This window comes from Crocuta crocuta, unplaced genomic scaffold (genome assembly GCF_008692635.1).
Source record: "Crocuta crocuta isolate KB4526 unplaced genomic scaffold, BGI_CrCroc_1.0 scaffold167, whole genome shotgun sequence".
Classification (NCBI taxonomy): domain Eukaryota; kingdom Metazoa; phylum Chordata; class Mammalia; order Carnivora; family Hyaenidae; genus Crocuta; species Crocuta crocuta.
In genome coordinates, this window is record NW_027532406.1 from 3,349,336 (window position 1) to 3,367,463 (window position 18,128).

The following is an 18,128-nucleotide window of genomic DNA, read 5'->3' on the forward strand; positions in this document are numbered from 1 at the left end:
TCTTAATCTCTGAGAGTCTGATTTCTTAAAATGAAAGTATTTGCATCATCATTAAAAAATAAGATAATTATAAATTCAAGATAATTATGAATTATCATGAATATACTTCTATTGCATTTTAGATCTATAGAATCATTCTTAACAGCTGCAAAATAATCCATAAATATTAATTCTTAACTTGGCTAAAATCATTACCCATTACGTTCAGAACTTTTCCCAAGCAGCAATTATTTCAATTTTTGTTGCAAAGGTAGTAAATCTGGTTAAGGGCAGAAATTTAGACTTCAAAGTTCTATGTCCTTTAATTCCTTTTTAAGTCTTTTCTTAGCTTTGATCAGAATTTTTTTTATGGTTCAGTCCCCAAAGACAAGGGACTAGTTTGACTGACATAACTCAATTATCAAAAGAGACAGATGAAATAAAAGCAAACATCTATATTCTTGAAAAATTACTGGTGAAGAGGAAGGTCTGAGATTTGAATTGGCACCTTTTCCAGGGGAGCCAGTTGCTCTTTGAGATCCTCTAATCTTTCAATAAGCTCCCTTTCCTTGTTTAACTGGTGCTGCTCGATGCACAGTGTGGTGTACAGCTGCTGTACGAGTGTCTTTACATCGTTCAGTGTTGCTGCATTTTCGTGGCTTAAGAGGTCTGAAAAAGAGGGGTTACAGTTTTTAAAGGTACGCCTTGGCTGGAGAATTGCTCTTCCTGGGCCTATTAGACAATGATGAGAACAAGACAGAGTCATCCACTACAGAGAACCCACCATCAGTTTTTTAAAGGAAGGGATAGTTCCTTTAAAATTTTTTTTAATGTTTATTTATTTTTGAGAGAAAGAGAGAGAGACAGAGAGAGAGAGCGAGAGAGAGAGCATGAGGGAGGGACAGAGAGAGAGGGAAACACAGAATCTGAAGCAGGCTCCAGGCTCTGAGCTGTCAGCACAGAGCCCAACGTGGGGCTTGAACCCATGAACTGTGAGATCATGACCTGAGCCGAAGTTGGATGCATAACCGACTGAGCCACCCAGGCACCCTGAAAGTTCCTTTTTTATTTTTTTATTTTTTATTTATTTTTAAAATTTTTGTTAATGTTTTATTTATTTCTAGGAGAGAGAGAGAGAGATAGCGTGAGCAGGGGAGGGTCAGAGAGAGAGGGAGTCACAGACTGAAACAGGCTCCAGGCTCTGAGCTGGCAGTCAGCACAGGGCCCGACGCAGGGCTCGAACCCACGAACCGCGAGATCATGACCTAAGCGAAAGTCAGACACTTAAACGACTAAGCCACCCAGGCACCCCTGAAAGTTCCTTTTTTAAAAAGAGGCATCTACAAATCCTAGAAAGTAAGTTCATATTTGGGCAAATTGAGAATTTTGAAGCCAACATCTACCATTATATTCTTGGAAGTCAAAATGCTACAAATAAGGCTACAAGTAATAGTAATCTTCATTAGATAAAAAATTTAAGGCAGTATATTAAAAACTGGTAGAGAGGTTCAGAATCAATCTGATTATTATGCTCATTAAAATGCTTCTCTAGAATTTATCTGTGGTCTTGCCATTTCAATTGGTGATTTTCTTCCTGTTTAACACCTGAGGAAAAAATACACAGTATTTCAAATTTGCAAATACAAATGTATAAATAAAAATATAATTATCCTAAAAAGATTAGCCTCCATACACCTTTCCCCATACCAACTTTTATTTATTCCTGTTGGGAAAAGACACAGAATGGCAGTTTGGACTTCAATATCATGTTTTAGAGGGCATGAAGTTAAGAGAATGATTGAAAGGGTAAAAGATTAAATTCTTTTTAATTTAATTCAAAATTTTCTTCTAAGAACAGCATGTGTTTCCAGAAATCTAAAAATTATGTTTTGAGAATATAATAAAAAATCAGCTATCTGAGCTGTCAAAGAATAAAAAAAAAACACACAAGAAATAAAGCTTTTGTTTTCAAATCTTATTAGCCTTGGGAGGCCTGGGTGGCTCAGCCAGTTAAGCATCTGACTCTTGATTTCAGCTCAGGTAGGATCTCACGGTTTGTGAGATTGAGCCTCATGCTGGGCTCTGTGCTGACAGTGCAGAGCCTGCTTGGGATTCTCTCTCTCCCTCTCTCTCTATGTCCCTCTCCTGCATGTACATGTGCTCTCTCTCTCTCAAAACAAACAAACAAACTTAAAACAAAAATTAAACTATTAAAAAAATCTTATTAGCCTTAAATGTGACATTTTGTTAGGTAGGGCATAAGGTCAGTCCTTTTCTAATGCAAAATAAGCCACGGTCAGAATTAGCTATGTATTTAAACTTTTTTTCAAGGACGTCCTTTAGTACAGTTATCAAAAAATTCAATCAATGAAAAATTCAAATAAGGACAGTGAACTGGATTACAGAAGAGCTGATACAGTAAAATGGGATATACCTAGGACAGTATCTTGCAACTTCAGTAAACATGTGCTGAATTAATGGGAACAGACAAAAGCAAGAGCGCCCTGAGTTCTAGAAGTCATCTATGTCAACACGGTTTTCTTTGCATGGAAGCCATAGCTCATATTTGCATATGGCTTTACATTTTCCAAAGTTACCAGGAGAGAAAGGTGCACTCTAGAAGGCAGTAATTTGTTAGGAATATCACAGTGAAGCAGTAGTTAGGGTCCATGTTTCCTGATCCCATGACTGGAACTGAGTTATAATGTTTCTACCATACAATAATATTTCTCCTGAAAGCGTGTTCCCCTTTCAAAAGACAATTCCTTAAGTAGTGATCAATTATCCATGGTTAATGAAATCTTTTCACATATATTATATCTCATGTTATCCTCACAGTAACAGGAGTAAACTTGGTGCCCAAAATTTATAAATGAGGAACTTGAATCCGAGAGGTAAGTTTAACAAATGTATTTGTATTAGTTACTGATCTAGTCACTACAGAGGAAAAAAACAAATCTGAGGTGGTTGTTCTCCTTAATGAGGTCTAATAATATTCATGAAATTGCAGAACCAGTAGGGAGTAGACAAAGATCTGACTGGGAGTCCATTGGCTTTCTTATTTTATGCTCTTTTTCCATTTTAATTTTCAACACTTTAAGTACTGTGTGGGGAATAAGTTTAGGAATTCCCTGAATTTACACCAATGGGTTAACAAGATTTAGGATGAAAGCATCTAAGATTAGGTAAACAAGGTGGAGGCACCCCCAGTATAGAATAAAAGCACAGAGGAACAGCCACAAGATGAAAGCATCCAAGATTAGGTAATCAAGGATACGTAATCAGGGCTGAGGGAGCACCCTCCACCCCCAACTTTGTACAACAGCAGAAAGCTGCTTTCACAGGAGGGAAGGACCAGAACAGGTAAACAGGTAAATAGGCTATAGACCACAGCAGGGTCAAGTTGCCTGAAGCAGAGCTAATTAGCAAAACAAAGGTACCTTGTTGACCCTGAGGTAGCATGCTCGGTCTGTCTTATCCCCTAGGTAAGCTAAGATAAACAGACTTGCCCAGTGTCTGCTGTAAACAACCACTTGCCTGTACCAGGATTTTGTTTTGTATTGACCCAAACCCCTTACACTACATATCTCAAAACCCCCTTTCTCTCACACACAAGCTAATGTTCATGGTTTCATTGTCGCTTTCTGCATGTCCATCACGTGTGTAAGCCTTCTGATCCTAGTAAAAAGGGAGCAAGGACTCTTCCTCGGGACTCGTCTCCTCCTGGACATTAGCTTCTCGCATCTTAATCCTGTGTCCACTCTCTTGCTGGATAAGAGAGAACTCCAGACCCAGAGTCTATGACAGTACTGTATTTGCTCAGACGTCCAAGGAAGGGGGCGGGGGGGAGGGAGGAAGAGAAGAAGTGAGGGGAGGAAGAAAAAAGGAAAAGAAGCAAGTAAGCAAAACTAAACAATTTCTTCTCTTCCTTTTCCTAACGGAGCATGGATATGTTAATGATCAAACATGTAGAGATAATCATTTCAAGTTATGATTATCCTGAAAATCCATAAAATTGGAAATCAGGCTTGGAAACTGTTTTACAAAAAAGTAAGCCTCTATTAGAATATTATTCATTGAAACCTGTTAGTTTAAAAATTAATCTTTGTATTATGGGCTTTGCTGTGTAGAAAACTTATTTTTGGTATCAGTCTTTTCTTTTATGGTTTCAGGGTTTTATGTTATAGTTAGAAAGCTCTTTTTCACTTTAAGGTTATAAAAATATTTCTCTTTTGATTGTCTTTCATTATTTTTAATATTCTTTTTCTTCTTCAAAATCTAAGTTTTTGATCCACATTTTCTTTGACACAGTCTTCCACTTCCAGGTATTTTTCTTACATATACACTCAGAGACTTCCTAAGTGACACATATTCAAGATTATTCAATGCTACAATATATACACTACAGCAAAAGATGAAAGCTAAATAAAAGTCCATCAAAAAATTCTAAAATAAGCAGTTAAGTAAATGGTGATATACATTCATACAATGCAGTACATGTGCAATACAATGTGAAAAAGAATGAGGAATTCTTTATGTACTGGTATGATAAGATTTTCAGAATACATCATTAGATGAGAAAAGCAGTTTGGTGGTTTTATACCTTGTCAATCTAGCCAAACTGGAATTATGTTTTCCAAAATACCCATCCCTGCATGGTTCAAAGATAGTGTTAACCAAATGAGAAATTCAAGTGAGATTTTGGAAGGCAGAAGCGATGCAGAAGCCATTATGCTCTGAAGGCTGTCGTGGGTAGTAGTGAGAGATGCAGGTGCCTAGAGATGCCAGCTTGTGCTTGTTTTCCCGTGCTCTGCATCTGGCTCTTTTTTCTCAACTGCTACCTCTGTCGATGAATGGCACACCCAGGCCCACAACCAGATGCAGCCTTCTAGAGCTCTGCTGTCCAAAACAGTAACCATGAGTCACATGTAGCTATTTAAGTTTATATTAATTAACATAAAATTTAAAATTCAGTTCACCAGTCACACTAGCCATATTTCAAGGGTTCAATAACCACATTGACTAATGTCTACCATATTGGACAGTGCAAAAATGGAACAGACACATTATCATAGATAATGTATCTATCTAGCAGCACTGTCTTAGGGATTTCTCTATCAGTCTTCCTTCACAGCCCTATCCTAATAGTTAGATGTATCAGAATTTCCAGGTTCCTTCGCAAGCTTTGATTAATCTCCCCATGCCATCACTTTAAAATTAGTGATTTTTTTCTGACCTTCCAAGCTCCAATTGTCACGCATCCTTTTTTTCATTGAAGTTTTTATTTAAATCCCAGTTAGTTAACATACAGTATATACTGGTTTCAAGTGTACAATATAGTGATTCAACAATTCCATACATTGCTCAGGGCTCATCACAACAAGTGCATTCCTTAATCTCCTTCACCTGTTTAGCCCATCTCTCTAGCCCTCCCCCCCACTTCTAGTAACCATCAGTTTGTTTTTTCTTTCTTTTTTTTCTTCATCAGTTTGTTTTCTAACCATCAGTCTGTTTCTTGGTTTGCCTCCCTCTCTTTTCTCGCTGTTTTCCTCCTTTGATCATTTGTTTTGTTTCTTAAATTCCATATGAGTGATATCATATAGTATTTGTTTTTCTCTGACTTATTTCACTTAACATAATACTCTCTAGCTCCATACATGTGGTTGCAAATGGCAAGACTTCATTTTTTATGGCTGAGTAATATTCTGGTGTGTGTGTGTGTGTGTGTGTGTGTGTGTGTGTGTGTGTGTGTGTGTACCGACTCTGAACAGGCATGACTAAAGCCCCAGTAAACTCAAGAGATTTGGCTTTATTTTGTTAGATTTTCTTGTCAGGAAGAATATAGTTCCAAAGTATTATCATGGTCGAGAAAAACATCAGTCCCAAACCTTTGACCCTGAAAAATTTACCCATATAATTGGAGATGAAATTATAAGAAGAGAGCAGATAAATCTGCTAATGGCTTAACAATACAACTTTTGGATGATGTGTGTATGTTTCACTAAAAATGCAATGAGGTATTTATTATGTTTCTGCATATGTCATCAGTGCCAGGAAATGAAGGTACAGAAAGGCAAGGAGATGTGCTAGTTATTGGGGTTAAAAGTCTTTTTAGTTACTAGAATGGTTTGAGAAGGACTTTGGCTATTTTAGTCTCTGATCAGGTATTTGTTATTGTTTGTATTTGGTTGGCCTACTCAACCATTTCTCTCAAATTATTTACATCATTAAGAGAGAAGCAAGGTTTCCAATATCCTCTGGAAGGACAAATGGGGAAAAGGGCTTAGTGGTGCTAATCAAAATAATTCTCCTTAGCACAACAACTTTCAACAACCAGTGAAATACAAATTATATTCTCTTCCTTCCCAATATTAAGTGGAAGGCAGTTAATCACTACTTCAATATGGACTGAGATAAAAGACCTTTTGTGCTCCCTTTCCATACTTCTCCCTCCATTCCAGATTTAGATTAGGTTTTAAAATCATTTAATTGCTAAAACAGTTCCTCTTCTCATCCTGCAGCCGACAGACGGCAATACAGCCATACACAGCCACGCTAACCCAGAGAATGTATCGGGGCTTGCAGTGAGCCTTACTGCTGTGACCTGCCCCCTTGGTTCAGTTTCGGTTTTTTTCTGCCTCTTCCCTTGTGCATTTGGGGTTAGACTCCATATTTAAGTATCCATAATACTTACAGACTGTCAACCCACATTCATGTTAAATAGGCCTTTATGAGATCCTCTATCAATAAGCCCTCTATCCTCAGTGCCTGATGGAAGTGTGTGAAGTTCAGGTTTACTGGTACACAACATTCATACAGCATTTTTAGTTCTAAAGTGCTTTCCATCAACAGGGAAAAGAAAAATAGGAGAGAAATGTAAAAGTTAGGGGGCGAGTAGAAAAAAATAGTTTCAACAGTTAAAAAAGTGTCCTGGAAAAGTCTTTCTTCATTCCTTCTTTTAACTTTTATTAGATCTGTTCCATCTGCTCCCTGTGTATATAAAATCCTTGTGTTCCTCCTCATTGTCTGACACCTAAGCCCTAGTACTTGCGATTTCTTTTCTGTTTAGCCTTTTTAATAAAAAGGGTTCCAAAGTGGGGAAGAGGAATATCTCATGTGGATGATAGCTAATCTTCTCAAATACAGAAATTCAAATTGCTCTTTACTTGATGCAGCTGAAAATGAGTGGTGACTTGGATGCCAGCAATATCTTCCTCAAGCAGGGAGAGGAAGATAATATGATGGAAACAAAATTAAAACCTATTTTATATATCATCAAAAGAAAAAAAAGAGTTTCTTTACTATGTTTTCTTAAGATCTTTTTAAAACTTATAACTCCAATATATTTAAAATATAGTATTATATTAGTTTCAGATGTATAATATAGTGATTCAACAATTCCATACATCACCCGGTGCTCATCACAAGTGAGTGCCCTCCTTAATCCCCATCATCTATTTAACCCATCTCTCCACCTCTCCCCTCTGGTAATCATCAGTTTGCTCTCTATAGTTAAGAGTCTTTTTCCTGGTTTGTCTCTCTTTTTTGTCTTATTTCTTAAGTTCCACATATGGGTGATATCATATGGTATGTGTCTGTCTTTGACTGACTTATTTCACTTAGCATAATACTCTCTAGCTCCATCTGCATCATTGCAAATGGCAAGGTTTCATTTCTTTTTTATGGCTGAATAATATTCTAGTGTGTGTGTACACATATATATACATGCACACATACACATATATATACACACATATATATACATATACATACATACATACATACATACATCTTTTTTATCCATTCATCTATTGATGGACACTTGGGCTACTTCCATAGTTTGGCTATTGTAAATAATGCTGCTATATATAGAGAGGTGTATATATTCCTCTGAATTAGTGCTTTCATATTTTTTTGGGTAAATACCCAGTAGCTCAATTACTAGCTACAGAGTAGTTCTATTTTTAACGTTTTGAGGAACCTGCATCCTCTTTTCCACAGTGGGTGCACCAGTTTGCATTCCCACCAACAGTGCAAGAGGGCTCCTTTTTCTCCACAACTTTGCCAACACTTGCTTATTGTGTTTTTGATTTTTACTGTTTTAAAAGTTTGGGAAAAAGAGTTTATGGACTTAAAACAGTATTATTTAAGCTTCTGTGTGAAATGGTATCTAATGGCAAGCTCTCCCATTGGCTAAGAACAGAGGTGAGGGAGTGTTGATGCATAAAAATATTTTAAATATTGAAAAGATCTTTTAAAGTTCTACACCAGTGCTGCTATTGAGCTTACTGAATTTCACTTTAATCTACAATTATTCCATGAATCATAGACTTTTGACTCTTGCAAACTTCATTTTCGAACTGACATCTAAGGAAGCTGGGTAGACTGATGAACTGATTCCCAGAGAATTAAATATAATTTCTCCCCCTTTCAGTTTCTACCTTTACTCTCCCTTATTCAACTTGGGAACAGCTCAATCTAATAAAACACTAAAACATTCATTTCTGCTTTATTTTTTAAAGTGTGTTTATTTTGAGAGAGGGAAAGAGAGAGCGAGTGTGAGCAGGGGAGGGGCAGAAAGAGGAAGAGAGAGAATCCCAAGCAGGCGCTGTGCTATCAGTGCCTGCTCAATGGGGCTCAATCCCATCCAATGTGAGATCATGACCTGAGCTGAGATCAAGAGACAGATGCTTATCGGAATGAGCCACTCAGGCACCCCTCATTTCTGCTTTAAAAACAGCATTAGATAAGATGGTTAGAATTAGTCACTGATTAAAAGCCTCTAGTTTTTGACAACATAATATATGGAAGCTTACTTTCCTGCCTATTATACTTTACATAAGGATATATTAGTCAACTTTTAAAATTTTACTAATATAAAATAGAAAATCTAAATAGAATGAGCTCTCATATCTCATCAAAATACTCCTTACTATAATGCTCTCAAGATCTACCCAAATTGTTTCCTTCTTTTTCACAGCTGAATAATATTCCATTGTATGTATATACCACATCTTCTTAATCATTCATCCGTAGTCAGACCATCAGGTTGTTTCTGCATCTTCACTAAAATGAATAGTGCTGCAGTGAATATGCAAGTGCAGATATCTCTGTGAGATCCTGATTTTATTTCCTTTGGTTACATACCCAAAAGTGGGATTGCTGGATCATATAGTACTCTACATCAGTCAAAGGTACCAAAATTCCAATTGGTAGATGAGTAAAATCTGGGGATCTGTTGCACACCATGGTGACTATAGTTAACAATACTATGTTATATACTAGAAATTTGCTGAGAAAGCAGACCTTAAGTGTTGTCACATGTGCGCACACACACACACAAATTATGTGAGGTGATGGAGGTGTTAACTAATCCTATTGTAGTAATCATTTTATAACATTTAAGTGTATCAAATCATCACACTGGATCCCTTAAGCTTACAAAGCTATATGTCGATCTTATGCTAATAAGGCTAGAAAAGAAAAAGCAAATTTAAAGAACAACAAAAAAGTGAGTAAAATAAGCCTGTACCTCTGTCTTCTGAAGGAGAAATTCTAGTCCAAAAATCAGGGAATAAAGAAGAAAAACATATTAGCTTGGCTAATATATAGCTGACAATCCCTAGTCTATATGTTCAATTATTCCAGTGTAATAAAGTTTGGTTTAGTAATGTCTTACTATTTAAAGGAAACTTTTCCCACTCTTGCTGTATTCACTATACTTTTTCTAAACTAGTTCCATTTCAGCTAGCTTGCACACAGAAAATAATCTGGCTTCTGAACAACCAAAATGCTACCAACTTAACTCATTTATTTCACTCAACATAGTATGGCCACCTGAGTCAATGGAGGAGACAAAATCACAGTGCCTTCTGTCTGAGCATTAATAAAGAGTCATAAGAAGAGTTCAGAGAACAGATTAGTCACTTCCGGTTGGCTGAGAGAGAAATAAAGAACAGAAAGAAAAGGATCATTAAAGCTTTCATGGAAGAGCTGACCTTGGTGATTTTGACACGGGGAAATGAGGTTAGGAAGAAAGAAAAAAGGCACCTTAGAGACAGCACACACTGAAATGGCAAAAAACGGCACCATTCAGGAAACAGCAAAGGATTAGAAGGTGGAAGAAAAGTAGGTAACATGTTAAAAGAGAGAGAGGAAAACTTTTAAAGTAGATGTGGACCAGATTTTGTAGGCATTCAATGTTTAGGCTTTCCCTGAGAATATTTTTGACATTAGACACAATTCTCAAAAGCAAAATTAAAAAGAAGGGATGCCCTAGGAGGCTGGTGGAGGGGATGGTGGTGAAGGAAGGGGCATTAACAACATCAGTAATAATAAAGATTAAGGGCAGAGAAAGAAAAGTGACCAAAAAGACACATATGAAATGCTATTTTAGAGGGCTATTTAGCATCAGCATCGTGCAGAAGTCATAGTGGGAGTCTGGGGTAGAAAGGAAAATCAGTAATACTGACTGCTTTATTTAAATTTTTGATATTTTGTTCATCATGGGGTTTGGCATTAACTTTGATTTTTTAAAACAGTTCATTAAAGTATTATTTATCTTGGTTACTGAGGGTTTTGGAGGGAGGACACCTTCTTAAAATCTGCACCTGAGGCAAATACCACACTTTTTATATAAAAGCAATAATAAACTTTCACACTGCTGACTCTGAGGCATTAAAAAAAAGAAAGAAAAGAAAAGATTAATTCATTCCTGTTATAATGTTTAAGAGTACAGGGAAGTCCATAATTTATTTCGAAAAAGATTCCCCCTGTGATGTTATTAAAAATAATATGGCTTTTAGCCTGTTTGGAGGGAAGGAGCTTAAGTTACGTAGAACATGCATTTATGTGAAACAGAGTGACAATATCCTATAATAAACACATTCTGGTGGCTAAGGAGAATCTACGTTTTCATCAGGGGACTAGCCAGGTACTCAAGCATGAGGCATTTAATGAGCTCTTTGAAACAGAGTCTACCTGGCTGTAAGACTTTCCAGTGTTCTCTGAACACTGTCTGCTTCTCAAGGTCATCCAGGCAAGAATAAAGTTCTTTCCTTTTTTTTTTTTTTAAATTTGTTAACGTTTATTTATATTTGAGAGACAGACAGAGTGTGAGCAGAGGAGGTGCAGAGAGAGAAGGAGACACAGGATTGGAAGCAAGCTCAAGGCTCTGAGCTGTCAGCACAGAGCCTGATGCGGGGCTCGAACTCATGAACTGCGAGATCATGACCTGAGCCAAAGTCGGCCGCCTAACCAACGGAGCCACCCACGTGCCCCTAAAGTTCTTTCCTTTTAAAAGTCTTTCTACATTTCTTTGACCTAATCAAGGTTACTTTTTACCTCTCTTTGGTGGTCGTACATGATACGTTAAGTCATTAATGACCAGCTTAAAGTCATCAAGAAGTAGGAGGTCTATTCCTGTTGAGGCAGCAACTCGAACGCCATCTGTGAAAATTTTAAATGTGAAAATTTAAATTTGTCATTTATCCATAATTATTTGAGAATGATCAGGAAAAAGCAACCCTCAAATTAATTTTAGAAATTATAACTTCTCTTTTAAATTCTAGTTCATTTTTGCCTCATCCCCAAATTCTATGCTAAACAAAGCTTATATTATCTGAGGCTTTTTGCTTTCATGCCTTCATGATCTCAAGTCTATGAAGATTTAAGAATACACTTTTCTGCCACAACTTTATCAACAAGTAAAATAATTACATAGACCTATGTGTGTCAGTTGGAAATCTTGGGTCATGGGAGGGCTGCATGGATGTCATATATCTATCCATGATGGAAGTTGGTGGAGTAAAAAAAACAATGCTTTCTAGTGTATGATACTTCTCAGTATAATTACTGATTGGTCACCAAGAATTTCGTAGGGACAGATTTCAGGGCGAAGTACACCATACTGGTCTACTAATTATATTACTAGGTAAGATGAAAATTAAGTATATTTAAACTACTTAAAGCATAGAAATGTGGCAAGTTGTTAACAACTGGTAAATCCAAGGACAAATGGGTAGTTCCAATATAGTCTTTTATGCTTTTTGTAGGTTTAAAATTTTTCAAAGAATGGGAAAAAATGTAAGGCGCTTAAATCAATAAATAGGACAGATGTCATGCCAAATGGGGATTTTTTAGTGCCTTATTTTTATATTCTTTCCCAGCTGGATATGTCTTTATTTTATAAACTATGTGAAAGACAGAATAAGATGTAAAAAGAAGTCCTATGATTTCATATCTCCAGAGAGGAGGGCCCACCCACTAGAAAAATTGATTTTATGCCTAAGGTAATGATAAAAGGTTTCAATAACATAAAATGTGACTGACTGCTCCTCCTTGCCCGTGGCATTGTATGTGAGGTGCTTCTGAATGAGACTTTTTGTGTATATTCAGTTCCTAAAACTGAACAATTATATTCTGAGAACTGGGAGAGAAATCACAGTATTTCCTGACATTTGCTAAGCCAAAAAATGTGTCCTAAAGTTAAGAGTATGGGATTCTTTTGCAGTGGTGTGTGCGTGCATGAGTGCACACGTGCACATGTGTGTAGCAGTGTTCTAAGGTGAAATGAGGGGTGGGTGAGAATTAATAATGAATATGACTATACCTGGTGAATAGATTGCAACTCTGTCAATTCCCCGATCCTCTTCTTGTAGTTGTCGTAAAAACACACCGACGGAGTCTGAAATAGGTTTGAGTGTGAATTGGCAGCGTTCACGCCGGGATGGTAGCCTCACAGATATCACAGGTAGCCCATTTTGATACACCACTGTCACATCTGAATGAAAAAGATCATAATCATAAAATAATTAGATTTCATTAGGAGTTAAAGCTACATTATTACTATTCTTACACAGGGTCTATTATTATTAACATGGTTTAAAATGTTTTCAAAGGTTTAAGAATATGCCCTTTAGCTTTAGTTGGAGGTTATTCTGGGAACTGGCTTATAGAAGATCAATCATATGGATCACACAATTCACTTTTCAGAGAAAAGAAAACATGCAAAGGAGTATTTCTAAGTAAGTCAGGGAGAGGCTTTCCCAGGAATTTGAGGTAAAGATTTTGGTACTGGTGTATATAAACCCTAGTTCTACACAGGAAGATTTTACTAAGTAGCCAGAGATTGCTGGGCCAGTCTCCATTACCTTTAGGAGGTGGCTCTGAGGAGCCACAGCTTTCAAGAATCCCTGGAGAATACCTCTCTGGAAAACAGTGTGGAGGTTCCTCAGGAAACTAACACTAGAACTCCCCTATGACCCAGCAATAGCACTGCTAGGAATTTACCCAAGGGATACAGAAATGCTGAGGCATAGGAGCACATGTACCCCAATGTTCATAGCAGCACTCTCCACAATAGCTAAACCATGGAAAGAGCCTAAGTGTCCATCCACAGATGAATGGATCAAGAAGATGTGGTTTATCTATACAATGGAATACTACATGGCAATGAGAAAGAATGAAATCTAGCCATATGTAGCAACATGGATGCAACTCGACGGTGTTATGCTGAGCGAAATAAGTCAGGCAGAGAAGGACAAATATCATATGTTTGCACGTATAGGAGGATTAGGAGGAACTTGACGGAGGAACAAGGGGGAGAAGAAGGGAGGAAATGGTGGGGGAAAGGGAGAGAGGCAAACCATGAGAGACTCTTGAAGGCTGACGAAAACTGAGGACTGATGGATGTGGGGGGGAGGGGGAGGGGCATGGAGGAGGACACTTGTGGGGATGAGCACTGAGTGTTATGAGGAAACTAATTTGACAATAAACTATTTGTAAAAAAAAAAAAAAAGAATTCCTGGAGAATAATATGTGAAAATACACTAAGTGAGACTCTTACTCAAGGAAAGTCACTTCAAATTTATGGTATAATTATTCTACCTAAGGTGCTTGATAAGTATTCTCTTATATAATGTGAACATATTATGATATAATCAAAAATTCTTTTTATGTTCTCTTAAACATGTGACCTGAGGTTAGCTAGAAGCCACAACTCAACTACTTGGGATTTTCTAAAATGTTCTTAAGGGAAACATTATCATAGGCTATTAAATGGATCCAATTTTCTTATCTTTTTCGTCAATAGTCTTGATTTATGGAGCCCTAGTCACTAAAACAAATGTCAGACTAATTCTTTTGAAATACTTTTCAAATGAAATTTATAAATAAATACATTTGGAAACAGAATTTTTTACACAAGCAACCAAGCATTTAAAGATGAGTTAGCACTAGCCTGTGAAGAAAAACAGGCTTCGGAAGCAAATTTGGGATAGAATCCTGACTTTATAACTTTGGGCATATTACGAAACTTCTCTGAGCCTTACTTTCTTGATCTATAACACTGATTTAATCCCTAACTGATGGAATTGTTGGGAGGAACAAATAAAATAAACCATTTAAAACACTTAGGACACTGCTTGATACACACTGATTGAGCCACCCAGGTGTCCCTCCGTGTCTTTATATTTAAAGAGGATTTTCTAAAGACAACAGTCTTGCTACTTTATCTAATCTGACAATTTCAGCCTTTTAATTAAAGTGTGTATATTATTTACATTTAATAAATTATAAATATAGTTGTATGTAAATCTATTTGTGTATAAGTCTTGCTACTTATTTTATTGGCCCAAACTGTTCTTTCCTCTTTTTCTTTATTCTTGCCCTCTTTTAGATTAACTATTTTCTTAATAAGGCACCCTTTAAAAAAATCTTTACATATATTTTTTATTTTAGAGAGAGAGAGCACTAGTAGGGGAGAGGCACGGGGGTGAGGAGGGTATGGCAGGGAGAGAGCGAATCCCAAGCAAGCTCCATGCTCACCATGGAAATGGCCTCAGGGCTCAATCCTAGGTCCCTGGGATCATGACTTGAGCCAAAATTGAGTTGGATGCTCAACTGACAGAGCCACACAGGTGCCCCTAGATTAACTAATTTTTTAATGTGTATTTATTTTTGAGAGAGAGAGAAGAAGAGAAGGAGAGCGTGTGAGTGAGTAGGTGTAGGGAGAGGGGGACAGAGGATCTGAAGCAGGCTTTGTGCTGACAGCAGAGAGTCTGACGCGGGGCTCAGACTCATGAACCATGAGATCATGACCTGAGCCAACGTCAGATGCTTAATAGACTGAGCCACCGAGGTGCCCTATATTAACTATTTTTATGATTATATTTAATCTCTACTATTGGCTCATTAACTATGCCTTTTTATGGTTTTAGGGGTTTCCCTACAGTAGGTGTTGACAAACTTTTTCTGTAAAGGGCTAGATATTAAATATTTTAGACTTTGTGGACAATAAAGATCTCTGTTGCAACTACAGACAACACTGTGGGGCAGAAGCAGCCACTGGCAGTATGTAAACAAATGGGTATGGCTGTGTTCCAATAAACTTTATTTATAAAAATATGCAGTAGCTTGGATTTGGACTATTGAGTTTCCTGAACCTTGCTCATGGGTTTACAGTATACATCTTTAACCTAATGCAGTTGACCTTTACATAATATATCACTTTAAGTATAATGTAGAGTATCTCAGACCAATACACTTCCATTCCCCTTGCTTTGTACTACTGTCCTCATACATTTTATTACTACATGCTATAAACCATACATTATCTTTACCTTGACAACTAATTATACTTTAAATAAGTATTTTTTAGGAATATAATTTATTGTCAAATTGGCTTACATACAACACCCAGTGCTCATCCCAACAAGTGCCCTCCTCAATGCCCATCACCCATTTTCCCTCTCCCCCCACTCCCCACCCACCCTTAGTTTGTTCTCTATAGTTAATAGTCTCTTGTGGTTTGCCTCCCTCCCTCTCTGTTTGTATCTATTTTTTCCCCCTAAAGAAATCTTAAAATGAGGAAATACCTTTTATATTCACACATATAGTTACCCTCTGGTGTTCCTCATTCATTTTGTATAAACCTAAATTTCTATTTAGCATCATTTTCTTTTTGCCTGAAAAGCCTCCTTAAACATTTCTTGTCGGACAGATGTGTTGACAGTATATTCTCCCAACTTTGAGAAGTCTAAAAAAGTGTATTTTACTTCATTAAAAAAATTATTCTTTTATTTGAGAGAGAGAACAAGCAGGGGAGTGGCAGAGAGAGAGAGAGAGAGAGAGAGAGAGAGGGAGAGAGACACAGAATTTGAAGCAGGCTCCAGGCTATGAGCTGTCTGCACAGAGCCCAACATGGGGCTTGAATCCACGAACCATGAGATCATGACCTGAGCTAAGGTCAGACACTCAACCAACTGAGACATGTAGGTCCCCCAATCTTTATTTTTTTTTAATGTTTTCTTTTTTCTTTTTCAGAGAGAAAGAGAGAGAGACAGCGTGAACAGGAGAAGGTCAGAGAAAGGGAGATACAGAATCTGAAGACAGGTTCCAGGCTCTGACCTGTCAGCACAGAGCCTGATGAAGGGCTCGAACCCACGAACTGTGAGATCATGACCTGAGCCTAAGATAGACTTCAACTGACTGAGCCACCCAGACGCCCCTCCCCCAACCTTCATTTTTGAAGAACACTTTGATGTTTAAAAAATTCTAGGTAGCCATATTTCTTTTTCCTTTTAGCACTCTAAAGAACTTAGGTCTTCTGGCTTGCATGTATACTATACGTGTGCACTGTAACATCCCCGTCCCTTACCCCATAAAAACCCTGCTCGCCATTGTTTGGGGCTTCACCTTGCTGCCACTGCGCCGGTAGACGGGTGAGCCCCTGCTCGAGCTTGTAATAAAGACCCTTATGTACTTGTATCGGTGTCACTCCTTGGAGGTCTCTGGGAACTTGCGATTCGGGCACAACAATGGTTCTTCTGGGAGTCTACACTGAATGTTCATATGTTTAGTGATGTCTCTTCTTTGGCTGGAGGGAAGTAAAATGATTTCTGGTCCTGTATGAGCCAGAATACTAAGAAGTATTCATTTTACATTTTCTGGTAATTGTTATTGGAAGTTACTCTAGCCTGGTCTTGTGGTTCAGAATTTAGAAAGCCTCAGGATGTGAGCTGAGGCAATATAGGGTCAATCCAATTTGTTTTTCTTCTCTCAGAGATCACTCTTATCCTTATTGTTCAATGTCTAAAAACAATTATTTTATACATTTTGTCTGTTGTTCTAGTTGTTGACAGCAGGACAGCAATTCCCATAGTAGTTAATCCTTTATGGATATGTGATTTGAATTTTTCCATAGAAACTTAAAAGACCAAAATCTCTTCTTATTTAATTCTTCCAAAAGTGTAGTCTATATACCCTAAGGTAGAAGAGGCCCAAAATAGCACTATGAACTTAATACATATTATGTACTATCTCAAATTTTTAATGTCTAAAGGTATTTGAAAATTTTCTCTCTCATTTCTGAAATAATCCTTAGCAATCCAGTCTTTCCCAAAAGTCAGAGCCATTAACATGAATATTCCCTCTTCTATAGGCAATAAAGACGATGGCATCATAAAACTTGGTAACTAACTTGTTTATCTGTTTTCCTCCCCTCCATCATCTTTTTCCTATAGTGAAGAAACTATTCAGCCACAGACTTCAAGAAGCAGACAGAGTTAACTTTAAGTAAAAGATGTGAATCTTCAACACAAAAGCATGGAAGATTTCACTAAAGCATCAGTTTTACAATTAAGTGCTTAGGGTTACTGTTCTAAAATAACGGAGATAAAGTCAACAGAGAAAATTAAGGTCATTCTCAGCCACTTTAACTTCTTACACTAAAGATCACGAATGAAGCCTTTCAAAAGAGTGAAATATGAAAGCTTTGAGAAACTGCATGAAATAACACATTTTAAAACTGACAAACCTTCATTTTAATACTGCTTTTGAAATGAATCCCCAGGTCTCCTTCTTTCCCACACACTAGATTGTAATGTAAATGTCAGATTTCTTGGTTTGCAACCAAAGAACAATTACCAAAGTTGCTCAAGTTCAACAATATGTGAAATGGCTGCTGGTTGTAGCAGTCACAATGGGTGTTTACAAGCTAATGACAGGTATCAGCTATTATTCTCTAGAGATAAATATTCTTTTTAAGTGTGAATTGCATCAGGTGGTTCTTTGGTTGGGTTTATTTTTAATCTTTTGCTTTGATTTACATTTCAATAAGAAAAGAAATAATCTAAGAACTTCTAGCACAA

At 37.2% G+C, this 18,128-nt stretch overlaps 1 protein-coding gene and 1 long non-coding RNA gene across 2 annotated transcripts in view; one reads left to right on the top strand and one right to left on the bottom strand.

The window, feature by feature from the left end:
- MCU (mitochondrial calcium uniporter) overlaps positions 1 to 18,128 on the bottom strand; it is a 259,384-nt gene that overhangs the window by 12,095 nt on the left and 229,161 nt on the right. Inside the window, exons 8-10 of the mRNA XM_077778643.1 lie at positions 12,590 to 12,760; positions 11,323 to 11,427; positions 488 to 648 (exon numbers count right to left, since the gene is read on the bottom strand). Of these exons, the coding sequence (XP_077634769.1) occupies positions 488 to 648; positions 11,323 to 11,427; positions 12,590 to 12,760 (437 nt within the window). The remainder of the gene's footprint in view (positions 1 to 487; positions 649 to 11,322; positions 11,428 to 12,589; positions 12,761 to 18,128) is intronic.
- On the top strand, positions 3,799 to 16,746 carry LOC144243523 (uncharacterized). Its single transcript, XR_013338675.1, has 2 exons — positions 3,799 to 4,029; positions 16,303 to 16,746. It is a non-coding gene; the product is annotated as an uncharacterized LOC144243523 (long non-coding RNA).